This window comes from Festucalex cinctus, chromosome 4, assembly GCF_051991245.1.
Source record: "Festucalex cinctus isolate MCC-2025b chromosome 4, RoL_Fcin_1.0, whole genome shotgun sequence".
Taxonomy (NCBI): Eukaryota; Metazoa; Chordata; class Actinopteri; order Syngnathiformes; family Syngnathidae; genus Festucalex; species Festucalex cinctus.
In genome coordinates this window covers 27,319,750-27,335,642 of record NC_135414.1, presented here as the reverse complement: position 1 = coordinate 27,335,642, position 15,893 = coordinate 27,319,750, and the positions used below count along the sequence as shown (strand labels likewise).

The window sequence follows — 15,893 nt, the reverse complement described above, 5'->3', positions numbered from 1 at the left end:
AATCTGAGCACACAATGAGGAAAAGGTCAAAGCGATTCGCCGTCTGGCGGATTACGACGACGCTGCGGTGCAACAATGACGACGGGAAAGAGGAAGAGGTTGAAATAAAGCGCTCGCTGTCAATCATTTGACTTCACGTGCCGTTAGCAAGTGAGATCATGTGACGGTAACTTTCTAACACCGCAGAGTGTGAAGCTTCTTATGGCGTTGTAATATTTAAGAAAATAGGGGGATGCAAAGAAGAACAGAAATTATGAGGAAAAGAGTGGAATTTTATAATCAAGTTATATGATTTTGCGCTGAAAAGTTCAAAATTAAGTCATGAATAGGAGGAAGAAGGTGCATTTTTTTTTTTTGCATGTATTAAGCATGTTAGAAAATCGGAACACAAATTATAATTTGATAATCTTTACAATCGTGAAGTTGAAATATAGGGAAAAGTTGCAAGTTGGCAAAACATTTAGAGCTACCGAAACAAAAGTTTATTGTCTGTGTACTATAAAAATTAGGTAAAAATTGAGCGATTTAAATTCAGAAGACATCATCAAATTAGAGGGTTAGATTAGATGAGGCAAAAAGATTTAGCATTATGAATAATAGGCTACATTGAACAAAAAAATGAGTGAACGTTTCCATACAATTTGAGGAATCCTTTGGAAAAATACTTGACAAGTACGTAAAAAAAATAAAAAAATAAAAAAATAAATAATTATAATAATTATATATATATATATATATATATATTTTTTTTTTTTTTTTAAGTTGTGAACAGAAAAAAAAATATTTGAAAAGAAAAGTCATATTCCATAATCACTAAAAAATGAGAACATTTTGCAATAACGTAACATGAAAATGAAGATGTAATGTGTTTTTTTAATAAAAAAATGGAATTGATACTGTAAAAACTGTTATAAATTTAATAATAACGTTGTAATATTTAAAAAAAAATTCTTAAAAAAAACTTACAATGGAAATAAATCTGTAATCTTATGAGAATAAACTATATAGTTTGAACAGAGTAAAATTGTAATATTCTAAGAAAATTGTTAATTTTGTAAATGTTGGAATTTCACAGCGATTCTTTTTTTTTTTTTTTTTTTGAGAAACTGCTACCTGTTGCTTTAAGATACTGTAAATCGCTCAAACCTTTGGTGTTGGAAATGCATCACGCATGACGTCTCGTGAGTTTGTGCGAGATGCCAGCTCAGCATTTGCCTGACCCGATGTTTGGGCAGAGGGCGGGGAAAGAGCAACAGCTAGAGAGAGTGAGAGAACGTAGTAAAAATGTTAGTTAGGCCTTTGTCACGTATGTTAAAGCTTGTTTTACAGTTTTTACATTTGATTATTAACAAGAGGTCACTTATTTCCCCACGAGAATGATGAAGATTCATTTACAATGCCTAACAAATGACCATATGTACAGTTTATGAAGTTTTTATGATGGTGACATTTGGACACTGGGATTATTTATACGAGATTAGTGAAGGAAGTTGACCACAAGAACATGTACCTGATGTTGGCTTTATTGTCAGTAAACACAAGAATATGAAATGAAGCGAAACCTGTCCATACGAATGACGTTAATTGACAGTTGGCAGATCCCAAACGGCTTGGCAGCGGACATCAAACGTGGTGGGCATCCCGCGAGCGGGTCGCCGCAGCGTTCCAGGTGTCGCCTGCCCAGTGGCCAGTCCAGCTCTAGAAATCCAGGTGCTTGCTGCCAGAGCCGCAGGCGGAAGCCACCGCGGTTGCTCCTGCCAGCTCCCCCCTGCTCACGCGACTCACCGTCTCAGACAAGTCTGGAGGCAAATGGAGGCGCTACACAAATGAGAGTGGAGGGAGAGGAAGGATGAATGATGAAAGGGTGGGGCAGATTATTTGATCAGATGGCAAAAAAAAAAATACAAATAAAAAAATCAATGCACAATCGATGTACACTTCAGTGATGTTTATTCCCAGACTGCTGTGTTGCACTGAAATTGCATTAGATGCTTCAGCACTGTGCAGAGCTGCCAGCATGGAGTCAACCTGCTAGCGTGTTGCTAAATGCTTCACAGAGCTTTAGGTCTGTTACGTCTCAGGGAATCCGTGTGTGTGCATGTGAGAGAAAGAGAGAGAGAGAAGCCACATTGCTCACATTTTGGATTCAGGGCCACCTTGGGTCACATTTTTCAAAAATTTAAATTTAGGGGGGGAATCTAATATTCAGTTTTATTTGTGGGGCAGTTTATTATAACATAGGAGTGTTACATAATTGCAGTTGAAAAAGCAACGTTTGCAAACAGAGCTGAAAAATGTCACTGAACATTCACAACAAAATGACGACTCCATGCAATCAGCAGAATTCTTAATGATCAATTGGTCGATTATCGTTTCTTAACCTTGCACTCGCAAGATGAATTCTCGCGGTATTTGTGAGTTCACAAACGTCGGAGAATACATTTTGTACCGCTGCCGCTGATGACCGTCATTGGTTCGGACCAATCACAGAGCGACATTGTGTTTGGGGGCGGGATATGCAACTGTGACGAAACCAGGAAGCCAGCGCCGACGCAGGGGCTAACAAACAAACCGAACATGGACGGAATGGTCGCTACAATTGATTCTGTTCTCCCAGAATGACTCACTATTTCCATGTTGAATGTTCAACAGCAAGAGGCGCTTCGTGCATTTCTAGCTGATAAGATGTTCGTGCTTTTCCCCCCTTCGACAAAATAGAACACGAAATTTTCACCGGTGGCCGTGATTGGTTAAAACAAACGTGAGGAATGTCGCATCGTCCAATCAGCTCGAATTATTGCACAGAACGTCCCGCCTTTTCCTGAACAAATTACTGTGAAGTGGTACCAGATGGATATGTAATATCCATTACATATCCATCTGGCTATTGTCACGTTAATTGTTTCTGTTAACAATGAAAACTTGTAGCCTGAAAATGGAGCACTTGTGAATGCCCTGAAAGATGTAAGTCACAAACACCGTCCGTCCAAAAAGACCGTAGTGCATTCATTTGCGTGTTCAAACTTGAAACCTACTACACCACCGATGATACAGCTTGTAACTGTTGTGATGGTACGTCGTGTGATTTCTTTATTATTGCAATCCCATCATACTAACTATGTTGAGCAAAAAAAGAAAGTGGGCAGACGAATATGTGCAATGTGAATTCACATGTATAATGGAATGTATGGTGTTCCACAGGGTTCTATTCTGGGGCCTCTGCTTTTTTCATTGTCTGCTGACCCTTGGTTCTATCTGTAAAAAAAACAAAAAAAAAACGGTGGTTGGTGTTTTAAAGTGCTCTATAAATATAGAATTTAGTTGAGTGATGAGAGTCAGCGTCCTAACTGCATGATTTATAAAGGCAAATTGAGAAATTCCAGTGTACAGTACCTCCAACAAGGTTAAGAACCACTGCCCAAAGAGATCAGCTGTAATGTACATAAGAAGTGCATGTGAGCCGATTGTGTCTGTAACACAAATGACCGCCCGAGTCTTTTAGCTGAGTTACTTGTTTCACAGAAAAGCTTATCTGCGGAGCAGCCCTGTGCCAACTCAAAGCACAAAGACTCTAAGAGGTTAATGAGGGCCACTCGTGCAAAGCTCCCTAAGACCAACACGCTAACTGCTAGAAAGCTTAAGCGGGGCTACGCCGCGCTCCCTTCAGGGTCCGCCAGAAAAGCCGCCGACGGCTCTCCAATGAACAAAGTCTTGAAGAGGCTCTGAGAGCGGGAGAGGAGGTGAAGTGTCTCCAGAGTCGAGTGCGCTCAAGACAATGTCGGCCAGCGTGTTGCTTGAGCACCTCTGAAGGTATCAGAATGAAGGCATTTTGGGTACAAGAGGCGCTAAAGCCTGTAATTTGCCCCTGAAAGAATCTGCCAGGACATTTGAAACCTCCTGGTCAAAGGCAGCACTTCACCCCCCCTGCCTCTCCCCCCTAGCTCATTCCTGTAAGGCTTCCCTGCCTACTGTATCCTCATCCCCTCCAGACATGCAGCTTTAGTAGAGCCTTTCCACTCCCACAGATACTTATCTCTTTCCTAATGAGTAGGTGTTTTGGTACAGGCTTTAACGGCGTCATTATTAAGAGAGTAGTACGCAACGCTCTTCTTTGCTCTAGGGTAGATGGCTTCCTTCTTTTACCATGTGTTGTTTTTTGCAGGGATCCAGAGAGTCGAAATTACAGAAAATGTTCAGGTCTGGTGCGGTGGACGCTTCCCTCCTGCCACTGTGACCACCACATCATCGGGGAGTCCAAATCAAGAGGTCTGCTTTCTGTGAACTTAAAGTCCTTTGTGAGATGAAACAAGAGGAGTGCTCTTAAATGCTGCACAGCAGATTATCTAGGGCAAGCGAGACACTGTGAAGGACCTATAATTTAATTTTGGACGGTTAGGTAAGGTTACATGGGAAGGATAGGAGATTCCTGAGAGATGTTTGCCATGGTAAGGTTTGGAATGGTGTGTGCAGGCGTGATGGCGATAGCTGCATTGCTACATCAATGTGTAGGTTGAAATTCTGGAGCAAGGCCTTCCATCCATCCATCCATCCCTACACAAAAACAAATGGAATTCCATTGTCAATTCTCTGTTGACCGATCAATGGACAACAGTGTTTCGAACCCCACTCTCTCCCAACTTTAAGTAGTTCCAATCCTTTAGTGGCAACGTCACCAAAGTTTGTCAGAACTTTGCCATAGTCTTTAACTAACCTACCGGTACGCTAAAGCAGTAAGTCATAATGACAGTAAATAATTGAATGAAAATACTTCTAGGCTAAACAAAGACCCCATGGACGCAAAATAACTGTATGATACAAATTGATTATTTTGGTATGCTTGACGATTTGAAGAACTTGCAAAGCCAATTAATTGGTTAAAGTGTGCACCAGATGTTTTTATTTTTTATGTTTTTGGCCAATTCTAAAACAGGGTCTAGGGATCTATGCCGAAACCCTAAAATACATCTTTACTTCAAATAGTCTCTGGCATGGCTGCTTTAGAACGCGCCGTCGTCAGCTGTGAGTGCACGCACACAACAGAAAGAAGAACAAGTGGGGAATAAAGTCTGACAGCGCGCTGGGGTGGTCGCTTTAGAATGTCCCGTTGTCACTGTTTGGAATACTTATTTATTTGACCAATTTTCTTAATCATTCAAATTTGACAGACAGCTATTAACAACTCTTTGTGGTGCATAAAAAGTAGAAGTAATTTACTTTCACTTAACAGGGATTTTAAAATGGATACCCTAAATATCTTCTCAGCACTGAAAGGCTTTGTGAGAAGAATTAGCAAGATGATAGGATGACGAATGGGTCGAATCTTTCATCTCACACTGAGATCCGCTCTTTCTGCGCACATAGACACCCGTTCACATATCGGACTTGAGGGGGCATCCAGACGTTCCGCTTCCATCCTTGCCAAACTTCACCTGCGTAACCTTTCGTGTCGTTAGCTCAGTCAAGTGTAATTGAAAAAGAAAAACAATGCATTGATCAAGCCTGGACTCAGTCCTGCTTAGTGCACTGCAGCGGAAACACGCTACTGAGCAGGGGATGGAGGAAAATCAATCACATATACATCATCCTCAGAGGGTGAGTAAAAATAAATAAATAAATAAAAACACGGGGAAGATCACACCGTTGTCTGGCTGTCACGCACCCTCAGCCCCAGCTTGGCGGTGTGTATTTGGCTCAGAGCTGTGCAGCACACTGAGCATGTGCAGAGCGAAGGTCAAAGCAATCCAGAAGTTCAGCTCGGCTCCTCTAACCTCCGAGTTCAGGGGCACATGAGACCAATCAATGGCAACGTCAAAGTTGGAGGGAGGAGCAGACAAAACCAATCAATTGGCTCGGAAAGCTTTGTGGTAGGCTAGTTGCGGTCGGTCAAGAAAAACGCATACAGGCTAATACATAGATCATGTACTTCCCCTTCATTGAGGTTTTAATAAACTGAATTCTACAGAGGTGAGAGACCAAGTCTGTGCGAATTAACGGAGCCAAGTGACGGACTTAAGATGGGAGGCTCAAAGTCTTCTTTCCAATGACCTGCACACTCCATGGTGTAAACAAGGACATCCGGAAAACCCTCACAGGCATTGCGGGGTGTATGTGCGAGAGAAGTCTTTCCCGGCTGCCTGGCAACCTTCGCGAGGGTTGTAGAAAGAAGGGGAAGAAACAGCAGTTAGAGAGAAGGACAGGGGCTGGATAAGGGTGGATGGCGGGAAATGAGACCATTGGCTGCGGTGCAGAAGGGGGGGAATGTCGATATGAACGTGAGCCATAGTGTGACTACGTGTGGCCAGAGCTTCCTCCGTGGCGGCGAGTCGTGGTTAAGGTCTACAGCTCAGCTGCGTTTCGCAGCCAGAGGGGCTGGCGACAGGCGGAGAGGTGACAAAGCTCCAAACGAGCGCTAAGCACTTGAAATGAGCCCTCGGGGCCAGCCCGCAGACTGGCTTTGCCTAAGAGGGTTACTAATATCACCCCACAATGGGCAATTCCATTCGGCTTACTTATCACCCCAAAGACCCTCTTCTTAAAAGAATATGGCGTTGCATGCTGCTTGTTATTCCTCGCCTCCATATATCACGGCGGATGTTTGTTGAGATAACGTCGTTTAATGGTTCAGAAAAGGCATAAAATCTGTTTTTTTCCCCTTGCTTATATCATAATCATCACTTTACTATATGCAAATGTGCATACATTATGTTCCGAGACATAAGAAGACTTTTTTTTTTTTTTTTTTCCTTCAGCAGGAGCTTAACAAGGAACCGGCTACACAAAACAGCGGCATCAAAGGCATTCCACCAGTGGTAACATATTGCTAATGACCTGAGTATTAGGTGCTAATTTTTAACGAGTCATTTATTCCATAGTGTTTTAGCCAGACTTTCAAATGGCCCATGTCACTGTACAGCTTAAATCTATGGGAAACCCGACACCTTGCAGGGAACACATGACGGCCGGTCTGGCCGTTCAAATCAGATTACCCGGCCTGGATCATGCTCATGGAAGTGACACGATATTTACCATAAATACCTACTTAGTGCAGCCATTGTCGTCGCCATTTGCTCAGAATATAAGCTCTTCAATTATTATTTCATGATATTTCACTCAAGTCAATCAGTAAAAAGACTGAAATTCAACATTATATCCCGAAGATGATGTCAAAAACATGAAAGGAAATGACAACTAACCAATCAGATAACAGGCTAACAAACTATCCACATAAGTAGAAATTGGTAGTAGAACATTTCACAGTTGACATTGGGGAAACTTTCCCAGAGTTGCCATCTGCTGACTAAATCACCTCCCAGTGCCATAATCCCTCACAGCGATAAAATTACACCCCATTGTGTGGGAAAATCATTTGCTGGATCTATAGGAACTTGTTAACTTTAACCCAGAAAAACCCTACATAATGAGGTGATGTGCTTTTCAATTTGACAAGCACAGCATCATCCCATTTACGCCGGTTGTTCCACAGAAGACTTCCGCTACCTTGACAGAAAAAAAAAAAAAAAATGCAGCAAGAGCCCCAGTATAAATCCTGTCATTTGGGTAATTCTAGCCCACCTGCAGCAAACAAAGGCTGACAAGGCGCTTGACCTTCCTCTTCTTTCGCTATAACAAAGAACGCAACACAATCCCTGGCCTTGCATAAGGAATAACCTGTTGATCCAGTCTGTTTGTCATTTCTGATGGTTCAATCAACTTGTAGAACAAATTTATTATCCACATTCTTAGGGACTAATACCAATACCCTCTCCGATTCGCTTATCATTTTTCGCCTGGAATGCTGATGATTTTCAATCAGTGCCTGTCAATTGTACAAATCATCTTGGGGTGTCAGGGATACATTAAGTAATGTTTTCTTGGTTAACAGACCTGCTCATCTTATTCTACCAGATCCACGAGAATCCAAGAGACATTCATAAAAAACAGTCAAGACAGAAGAAACGTCTTCTGCTTCGTGGCTAATTTGTCTGACAGAAGGATGAGTAAGCATTTTGAGAGTAATTATAATCCCAAACACTGAAAGAATGTGAAGCCACTAATAACATGAGCATGTCCAAACAGGAAATTGACTGGTTGACAATAATTCTCATGTTTATTCTAATGGAATGTTTATTCCTCTTCTTTTGGGTAGGTAGCAGGCCCACCGCTTACCCTTCACGCTCCACATACTGATGTAAAACAGCATTTGATAGCATGTGCCATGTTAGTAAACATGACATGCATGGTAATCAGTTAGCTGTGCAGGGCTTCTGAATAAGCAAACGGACAAACAAGGGGCCAAAGTGTAAGTGCGCTGTAACACAACAACTTGACTTGTTATCTCCGTCGTCATCATCTTCAACTGAGGGGTCTTCTGGGGGCCTCTCCTTGGGCCTGTCAAGGCCTTTGACAGGGAGCACTGCGTGGGGCCATTTGGTCTCTTTTCAGATCTGTTTTGTTTCTCTTTGCAGGCCTGTGTCGGTATGGACTGTGGGCGTTGTAGGTTGACGGCGGCGGGCGGGGGGGCGAGGGCACATTGACCCGAGCAGTGATGGGTTGCAAGGGGGGGGTGCAGTTGGTGTTATGGACTTGGGCACAGCCAGGGAGTGCTGGTCCACCCCTGGGGTGACATGGTGCCGAGGGAGAAAGGGAGCGGGATAGAGGGCGAAGAGTACAAACATGTCTAAGTGCTGCCTTCACTACGCATAGGCCCATAGCAAAGAGAGCGGCTGCATGGGTTATGACAGCACTATCTGGGGGACCTCTTGCGCCCTCCAACACACATTTCGCCCCTCAAACTATGAACGTCCTCAGGTTAAAGCATCACTGACACGTGGTAGGAGCAGGTTTTGTAGTGCCATACAGATGTTCCGCTGTAATAGTCACACTTCAACCAAAAGCTAGCATATTTAATGCTGTCTCCTCAGTGTATTTGGAACAAAGCTTCAAGTAGGTTTTGGACTACAGAGTAGTATGTCACAATTGAGGGAGCAGTAAATGTTTTTGTCTGAAATTTTTTTGCTGACTGACTCTGTGGAAGCATTGGCACATAATTCATTACTAAACGATTAAGAATTACTCTACAATCACTTTTTTTTTTTTTGGTATTGAATAATTAATGTGTCCAGGACCAGTAACCAGGTTAAAGCTAATTATCAAAATAATTGTATGTTACTGTATCGTGAGATTTAAGCCCTTTTCACACTGCATTTAGCAGGATGCAACGCTCCGTCACCAAACCCATTCGTGGAGCAGCAAGAGGACTTCTGCTGTGATAGCAATGTGACCTCAAATTACAAAATGTTCTATTTGGGAGTGGCGGTGTGAAATCAGACGAGGCCCTCCAATTGGAGAGTAGCTGGCAGAGTAATATAGCGTCATTTTGGCGTACTTATTAACATGTAACGGCACGATTAAACTGACAAACTACCATTATTTTTTCTCTGCTGCTCGTGTCCTCCTCCTCCTTAAAATGAGCAAACTCATGTCTTTGTTTTGCAATAATGAAAGATATATCTTGTCTAGGTGCGGTCTAACCAGCGGCAAAATCTCAGTTTTTAATTCCTGGTGGGCACTTCCGGCAATTTCGCGCTGCCTCTTGTACACTGAGTGAGTGCAGTGTGAAAAGGGTTTTACTTCCAAATAGACTAATGCGAAAAATCGCCACTAGCTTGCAGAAGTGAGCAATATGAAGCAGGTCAGTAAACCTGACACGACATTCAATCACTGTACAAGCAAGTTATTATTTACAACTTAGCCATGGTGCATGCTGAGATGCCGTCAACTTCGCCTTCCTGTCTTGGGGAGTGATGTCACGGATTCACCAAGTCAGTGGTCGCCCACAAAAATCATGCATGCACAACCATGCATTGTTTTATGTTGTTTTCCCAAAGCAAATAGTGTACGTCAGCGCCACACTACACAAAAAAAAAAAATCAAGTCAAACACAAATAATAATAATAATATACCTGATAAAAAAATGCGAACAACAACTTAATACATGCAACTGTGTAGATTTAATGTAGAATTTTAGGCTAGCAGGTTCTTGTATGACTTGCCTCTTTCCATTAGGCCCCAAAAATATAAGCCGGCGCATTAAAATGGCCCTCTACTCATGTAATATTGATGCTTACTTTTGTGTTGCTCGGAGTAAATGAGAACACACGCACCAATTGTACATAACCAGACACCAACACAGCCTCTTAAGTATAAATTTTTGAAATATCCAATACACACAAGCACAGCCTAGTTTCACGAAACGTCTTCAAGAAAACACAATTTGTCCTTTCACATGTTCATTGTGATCAGGTCCACAATTTAGTTTATAGGATAATATTTGACAAAGCTAAAGGTCATCTCGAGGTTACTGTGCCAGTCTGTACAAGTGACTAACCTCTTGGGAAGTGTGGAGGTAATCACTCCTGCGGAAGAGTTGTGCCAGCAAAAAAAAAAAAAATCTGCACTACCATTGAGCATGTTTGAGGATGACAGCAGTGGCATGGCATTTTAAAGATAACAGCATGCTATTCGCCATTTGAAATATTTCTGATGTCAGTCATGATGAAAATCTAAATGCATTATAAGGACAAAAGGGAAGAAAAAAAAAATGCAAGTTGGTTCTTTTGTCATGACAAAAGCCTGAGGATGAGACACAGGACGTCAGGTGGTTGACAGCGGTTGTTTTGTGTTAGAAATGATTATTACGAATGTACAAATATCACACCCGCTCAGATTCCATGCGTGACAGAAATTCCACTTTCAAGTTGCGTGGCCGTTTAATCTCTCCACGACACAAATTAGTGAGATAAAGTGTCAATGTGCTTGTAATACCTTTGGTGTCTTTGTGAGGGCCCGCATGTGCCCGAGTGTGTGTATGTTTGCGAGCATCCATGTCTGTTAAGTCTGTCCCAATGAATAAAGGGGAGGGTGGGTATAATCCATCACCGGTTGATCGTGCTCACAAAAAAAAAAAAAGGAGCCCTTTTTGCTGAGAGGACAGCCCTTGTGTGGACAAAGACCACCATACTGGGGACTTCATAGGACCCAGCTGAAAAGGTGTTGCCCAGAGTAACCCCATTCACATTAACAGGCATGCTGGCCAAAGCCAGTCATTACTGCTGACTTGGACCAGCCGGGCCACACATAGACCAGCCTAGAGCCTCTCAGGCCATTCACTGCACATCAGTGGACAGGCAAACAGCCTGAACTCTGCCACTGGGAAGCAGCTAGAATTGTTACCATTCATATTGCAGTGTCCGTCTTGAGATTTCTTCTCAAAGGACAACAACAAAAAGTTTCAACTAGAGAATATTCAGAGATGTTCTGGCAATATAAATAAATATAAGCATTGCCCATCTGAAATGAACTCGATGCCCATTCATTTGCCAAGGTTACATAGTGTGATAATGGTGCTACTCATCGGTTTATTCATTTGTGAATTGTGGAGAATTAGCATTAAACTATTTGTCACGACTTTAGTTTTCCTCATATTTTGGGCGTGGCAAAATCAACCTCCAGTTGCTCCACCTCCGCCACTATATAAGAACTTGAGCACCTTTGCTTACATCAAAGGTCAACCGGCACAATTACGAGTCATCATTACTACACTACAACTTGCAACTAGCTAGCTAGCTATGCCTACACCCTGAAAATGCATCTTCCCGGTATTCCTTAATTTACAGATCAGCTCCATGTTATTATTTGAACTCCCAAACAATGAATTGACGCTGCGGATGAGACCATTGCCTATCTGCTGGCTGAGAAAACCGCAGAAGCCTGTTTAGGTTTTTCCTGCGCTAGCTTGTGCCTCTCGTCGCTGCGTAGAAATCCCTGCGACAACCCGGTGGCATATATTCCAGTCATTGGAAGTTTTATGCGATGATTTTTTTCGTGGGATGTGAAAGGCATTCATAGTGTATCAAATTCAGTAGACATACTTTCACTTTACAATGACTTCAAAAAGAAACAAGCATACTTAATACTGAACATTGGAGGATCCATATATGGGATTTGTATCTCATTTTTACACTTGCAAATGTGATAGTAATAAAATACAGATCCCCATCCACTAAATGTCCCTTTTTGTGCTACTTTGAAACAACAGCCACCTCGTTCTCAGGGCGGATATGCTCTCTGTGGACCTAGACTGGAATCGCCTGGGGCTGCAATGCTTTGTTCCACTAATCCAGTGAACTTTTAAAGCACTCTGGAAAACCCGAATTTGACCCAGTCGCTGTCTCCTCTCTGATACAGATTTACATCAACATCAAGGAACAAGTCAAAACAGTAATCACAAGGACAAAATTCTAGTACGGTGCCAACACGGTGAGACATTTTAGTGACTCATGCAGCGAGGTGCTAAATAAGGAAAAAGATTAAAGTCACAAAAAAAAATAGGATTGCTATCGGTTGCCATTTGTATTCCAGGAGGTGCTTCAGCACCATCCTCGGGCTGCCCTGGTGCTGCTCTCGATTTAAAGAAAATCAAACAAAAAGAGGCACTTAATAGTAACAAACAAAATATTATAATCTTATTAACAAGTAACTATTTGTTATGTTATACTTTATTGATAAGGCTACAGAAGAACATACATTTAAAATGGTTAAAAAGCTAAACGTTTATTTTTCTGTTTCATGTACAGCACTTTGTATGCAGTTATAAATAAAGTTAAGTTGAGAGTTGAGTTGAGTTATTATTCTAACATTTCCTTGTAAATGGTGGTGAGATTCCAGATTAACGTTCACTGGTGTGACAGACAAAAAAAAAAAGCAGCTAATTCCTTCAGAATAACCGTCACAAAAAAAGCTACAACAAGCCAAAAACAACTGAGCTCCGGCAGAAATTTTTTGAGGTTATGCTGACGTCTCATGTGACACTGACAGAACTTTAGAGGTGTTTTTCCTGAAAAGCTTGGTCATAAATCATAATCCAAATTCTCTTGCCTTGTGGTGCGTTTGACTTCCACGGTTTCATCTTATATCTAACCACAACGAATTTCTACATACTTCCAATCTAAATTCTCACAGCAATACTCGGTGACAAACATACTGCTCTTTGCTCCTCTTTCCTGGCTCTCTTCACCACACCACCACCCCTGCTCTAATCTCCAGTACACTGTCCCTGTGGGCAGGTGGTTGTGTAATTTTAGCCACAACTAGGTGAGCTGCTTCCTGGGTAGACGGTTGGCCAAGCCACCTTTAGGGTGTTCGGGGTGTCAGAGGCAATGAGACATCACCTCGGTCGCCCTGTCAAAAAATTCACCACCTTCCATTTTCTCCACCACCCCAAGCTTCTTGATACACCGACGGGGATTTTTGTTTGGTGTTTTTATTATTATTATTCGTATATTGCCTGAAACGCACCAGCCAGCCGCTAACCTAGAGCACCGGCTGAGTGTTAATTGTTACGCATTATTAAATCCATTACAAAGTGAGCCAGGGCCTGGGGAGCATACGAGCTAAAGTTAAAAATGAAGAGAGACAGTGCTAAATATCCTCTCTGGAAAATGACCCCTATAAGAGGTGACACCTCACCTCAGATATTGTTAGCATTTTAAAAACATATACAAGTATTAAAAAAAAAACAATAAAAAAAAAAAAATTAAATCAATGCAAAAGCGAATTAATATTGCGTTTGTGGAATATGAGTTGAGCAGCAAAATCCATCCTTTTGTATATGCATCTCACGTGGCGGCCATTTTGCCGCATACTGTCGAGTGAAAACAACAAAACAGTTGCTCAGGTAACGACCAATCACAGCTCATCTGTTTTATGAAGCTGAGCCATAATTGGTTGTTCACGGCTCACCTTTTCTGAAGCTGAGCCGTGATTGGTTGTTACCTGAACCCTGAGCAACTGTGATGTCATTTTCAGTCCTACAGCAAGTGGCAAAATGGCTGCCCCCTGAGATGGATAAAATCGGATAGATTTCGCTACTTAACTCATATTCCACAAACCCAATGTTACTCAGAATACCGAATTTAGTGGGGCTGCTTTGAACATATAGAGTATATTTAGTGCGAGTCGTTCACTAAAAAGTAGCACAGTACTGAAACAAAATATAAAAGTGCTTCAATGACGTTTAAATAATTTCCTTTTAGGGGACAGCAACATTTTTGGAGGGTCCCCACAATGTGTTTCGTTATGAGATTAAATTTGACTTGTATTTTTTTTTTTTTTTACTGCATGTTTACAATAAACATTAAACCAAATCAATCAATCAGTAGCTTGTCATGTCTTTAGGAAATGAACAACACAGACAACAATAAAATTTTGAACAGTAATAATTATTATGCTGTAAAAATCCAAGGGTATTTATTATTGCTTTGGCTCAATATAAAGATCCAGGAGAGTAAGTTTTTCATTACACTAGTTTTTTTTCATGTTTCCCTGATATTTGGCATTTGTGTGATGCTGTTTGAAATGAGTTAACAAGTTTGACATCCTGCCAAAGGCCTATTGCTCACCAATATGTTCACTCGATAGATGTTGTGCTGCACTGCATTGGCTAAGGCAGTTGCACTTATTGCCCCTTACTCTGTATGTTCCATGTGGTACCATACTGAAAAATATTAATACTTATGCTGACTCGTTATTCACTACCCAATGATTTAAAAAAAAAAAAAAAGTGGTAGAGCTTGAATAACTGCTTTGTAAAGTGTTCCAAACGTGGCCATGGGTTTCTTCAGCCTTCCCGACTTGGGCGTTTTGCTGGGAAATGGGCGGCCTGCCAGATTGGGGCCAAGTCAGAGTGGTCAGAGGATTACAGTTCTGCCGTGCTCACCGCAGGGGGTGCGGAGTGGGCCTCAATTACCCTGGAGCGGCGTGTTTGATTTGGCCCGGCACTTTTGGGGACAGACCAAAAGCTGAATAATGCGCCATTAGCAACTCAAAATCCTCAGCTAAAATGAGTCCACTTATGCGTCACATACAGTAATTGTGTGTCCATCAAAGACTGCAAGGTCAGCAGCAATTACCCTGATAACAACACAACAACTGATGCGTAACATTAGCTCACAAACACCTTTAAGTAACTTGAATTCCCAGCTTCTTGGAGATGATGTGAGCTGTTTGTATTTACAAATGTAGACGGGGCGAGAGAGGGAGCAGAGAGAGAGGGGGAGAGCCCGCTTTCTCTGGCTACAGTTGGTGCTTGTGCAATTGAATTTTACAGGATATGAGGCAGCAAATGGCATGTAAAGGCTGAAGCATCAGACGGTTACAGACACACGGGCCAGACAGATAAGGGAGGTGTAAGTGAAATCATTAGGTTACTCCGCAGGACATCCGGGCTACTTTTTTGGAGGATGGCAGTGAGCTGGGAGAGCCAAAGATCCTCTTGAGCTTCACTGAACACACACTCAGCCTCACATATACATAAAAAAAAACGTACACAAACACAAGCAAACCAGCGATTGAGGTGCACCCCAAGCGATTGTGTTTGTCCACCTGGGTATGAAAAAGCCACTCAGGAGGAGACGGTGCAGTTCAAGCCGCAGCCCAGCTCAGCTAAGGAGGGGAGCAGCCAAGTGTGGATGCACCTCATTACCTCACTCATCCACACACCAATTACCCCTAAATAAATACACCCAGCCCACAGGCGGCAACAATGACATCCGCCCTGAAAAGGAAGAAAGGAAGCCGTTCAGAAAGCATTTGCACGCACAGAAAAGTGCTGCTGGATAATGACGGACAACAAAAAAAAAAAAAGTACGGAGAAAAGAGGCTAAGAGAAGAACATGCAGGGGGGCTCGGAGTCCTTTTGAGGAGCTCAAAGACACGACGGAGGAAGAGAAAGAAAGAAAAGGCACAAAGCGAGCGCGGTGAAGTGATTCAGAAAATGATAATTTCTTGCTAAATTTCACCCGACACATCCGCAAATGATTGTTGTGGCGAGGGAG

The 15,893-nt window shown here is 42.2% G+C and overlaps 1 protein-coding gene across 3 annotated transcripts in view; it reads right to left on the bottom strand.

The window, feature by feature from the left end:
• Window positions 1–1,011: 1,011 nt before the first annotated feature.
• The window catches only part of elp4 (elongator acetyltransferase complex subunit 4), a 53,062-nt gene continuing 38,180 nt past the window's right edge, over window positions 1,012–15,893 (bottom strand). For 2 of the 3 annotated variants that reach the window (XM_077520004.1, XM_077520002.1), the window contains exon 10: window positions 1,508–1,818. Coding sequence is in view for 1 of the 3 variants with exons in the window: in XM_077520002.1 (XP_077376128.1) it covers window positions 1,699–1,818 (120 nt within the window). In the remaining 2 variants the exon portion in view is untranslated. Of the gene's footprint in view, window positions 1,257–1,507; window positions 1,819–15,893 lie in introns of those variants that run through there. The other variant, XR_013283304.1, reaches the window with a different exon arrangement.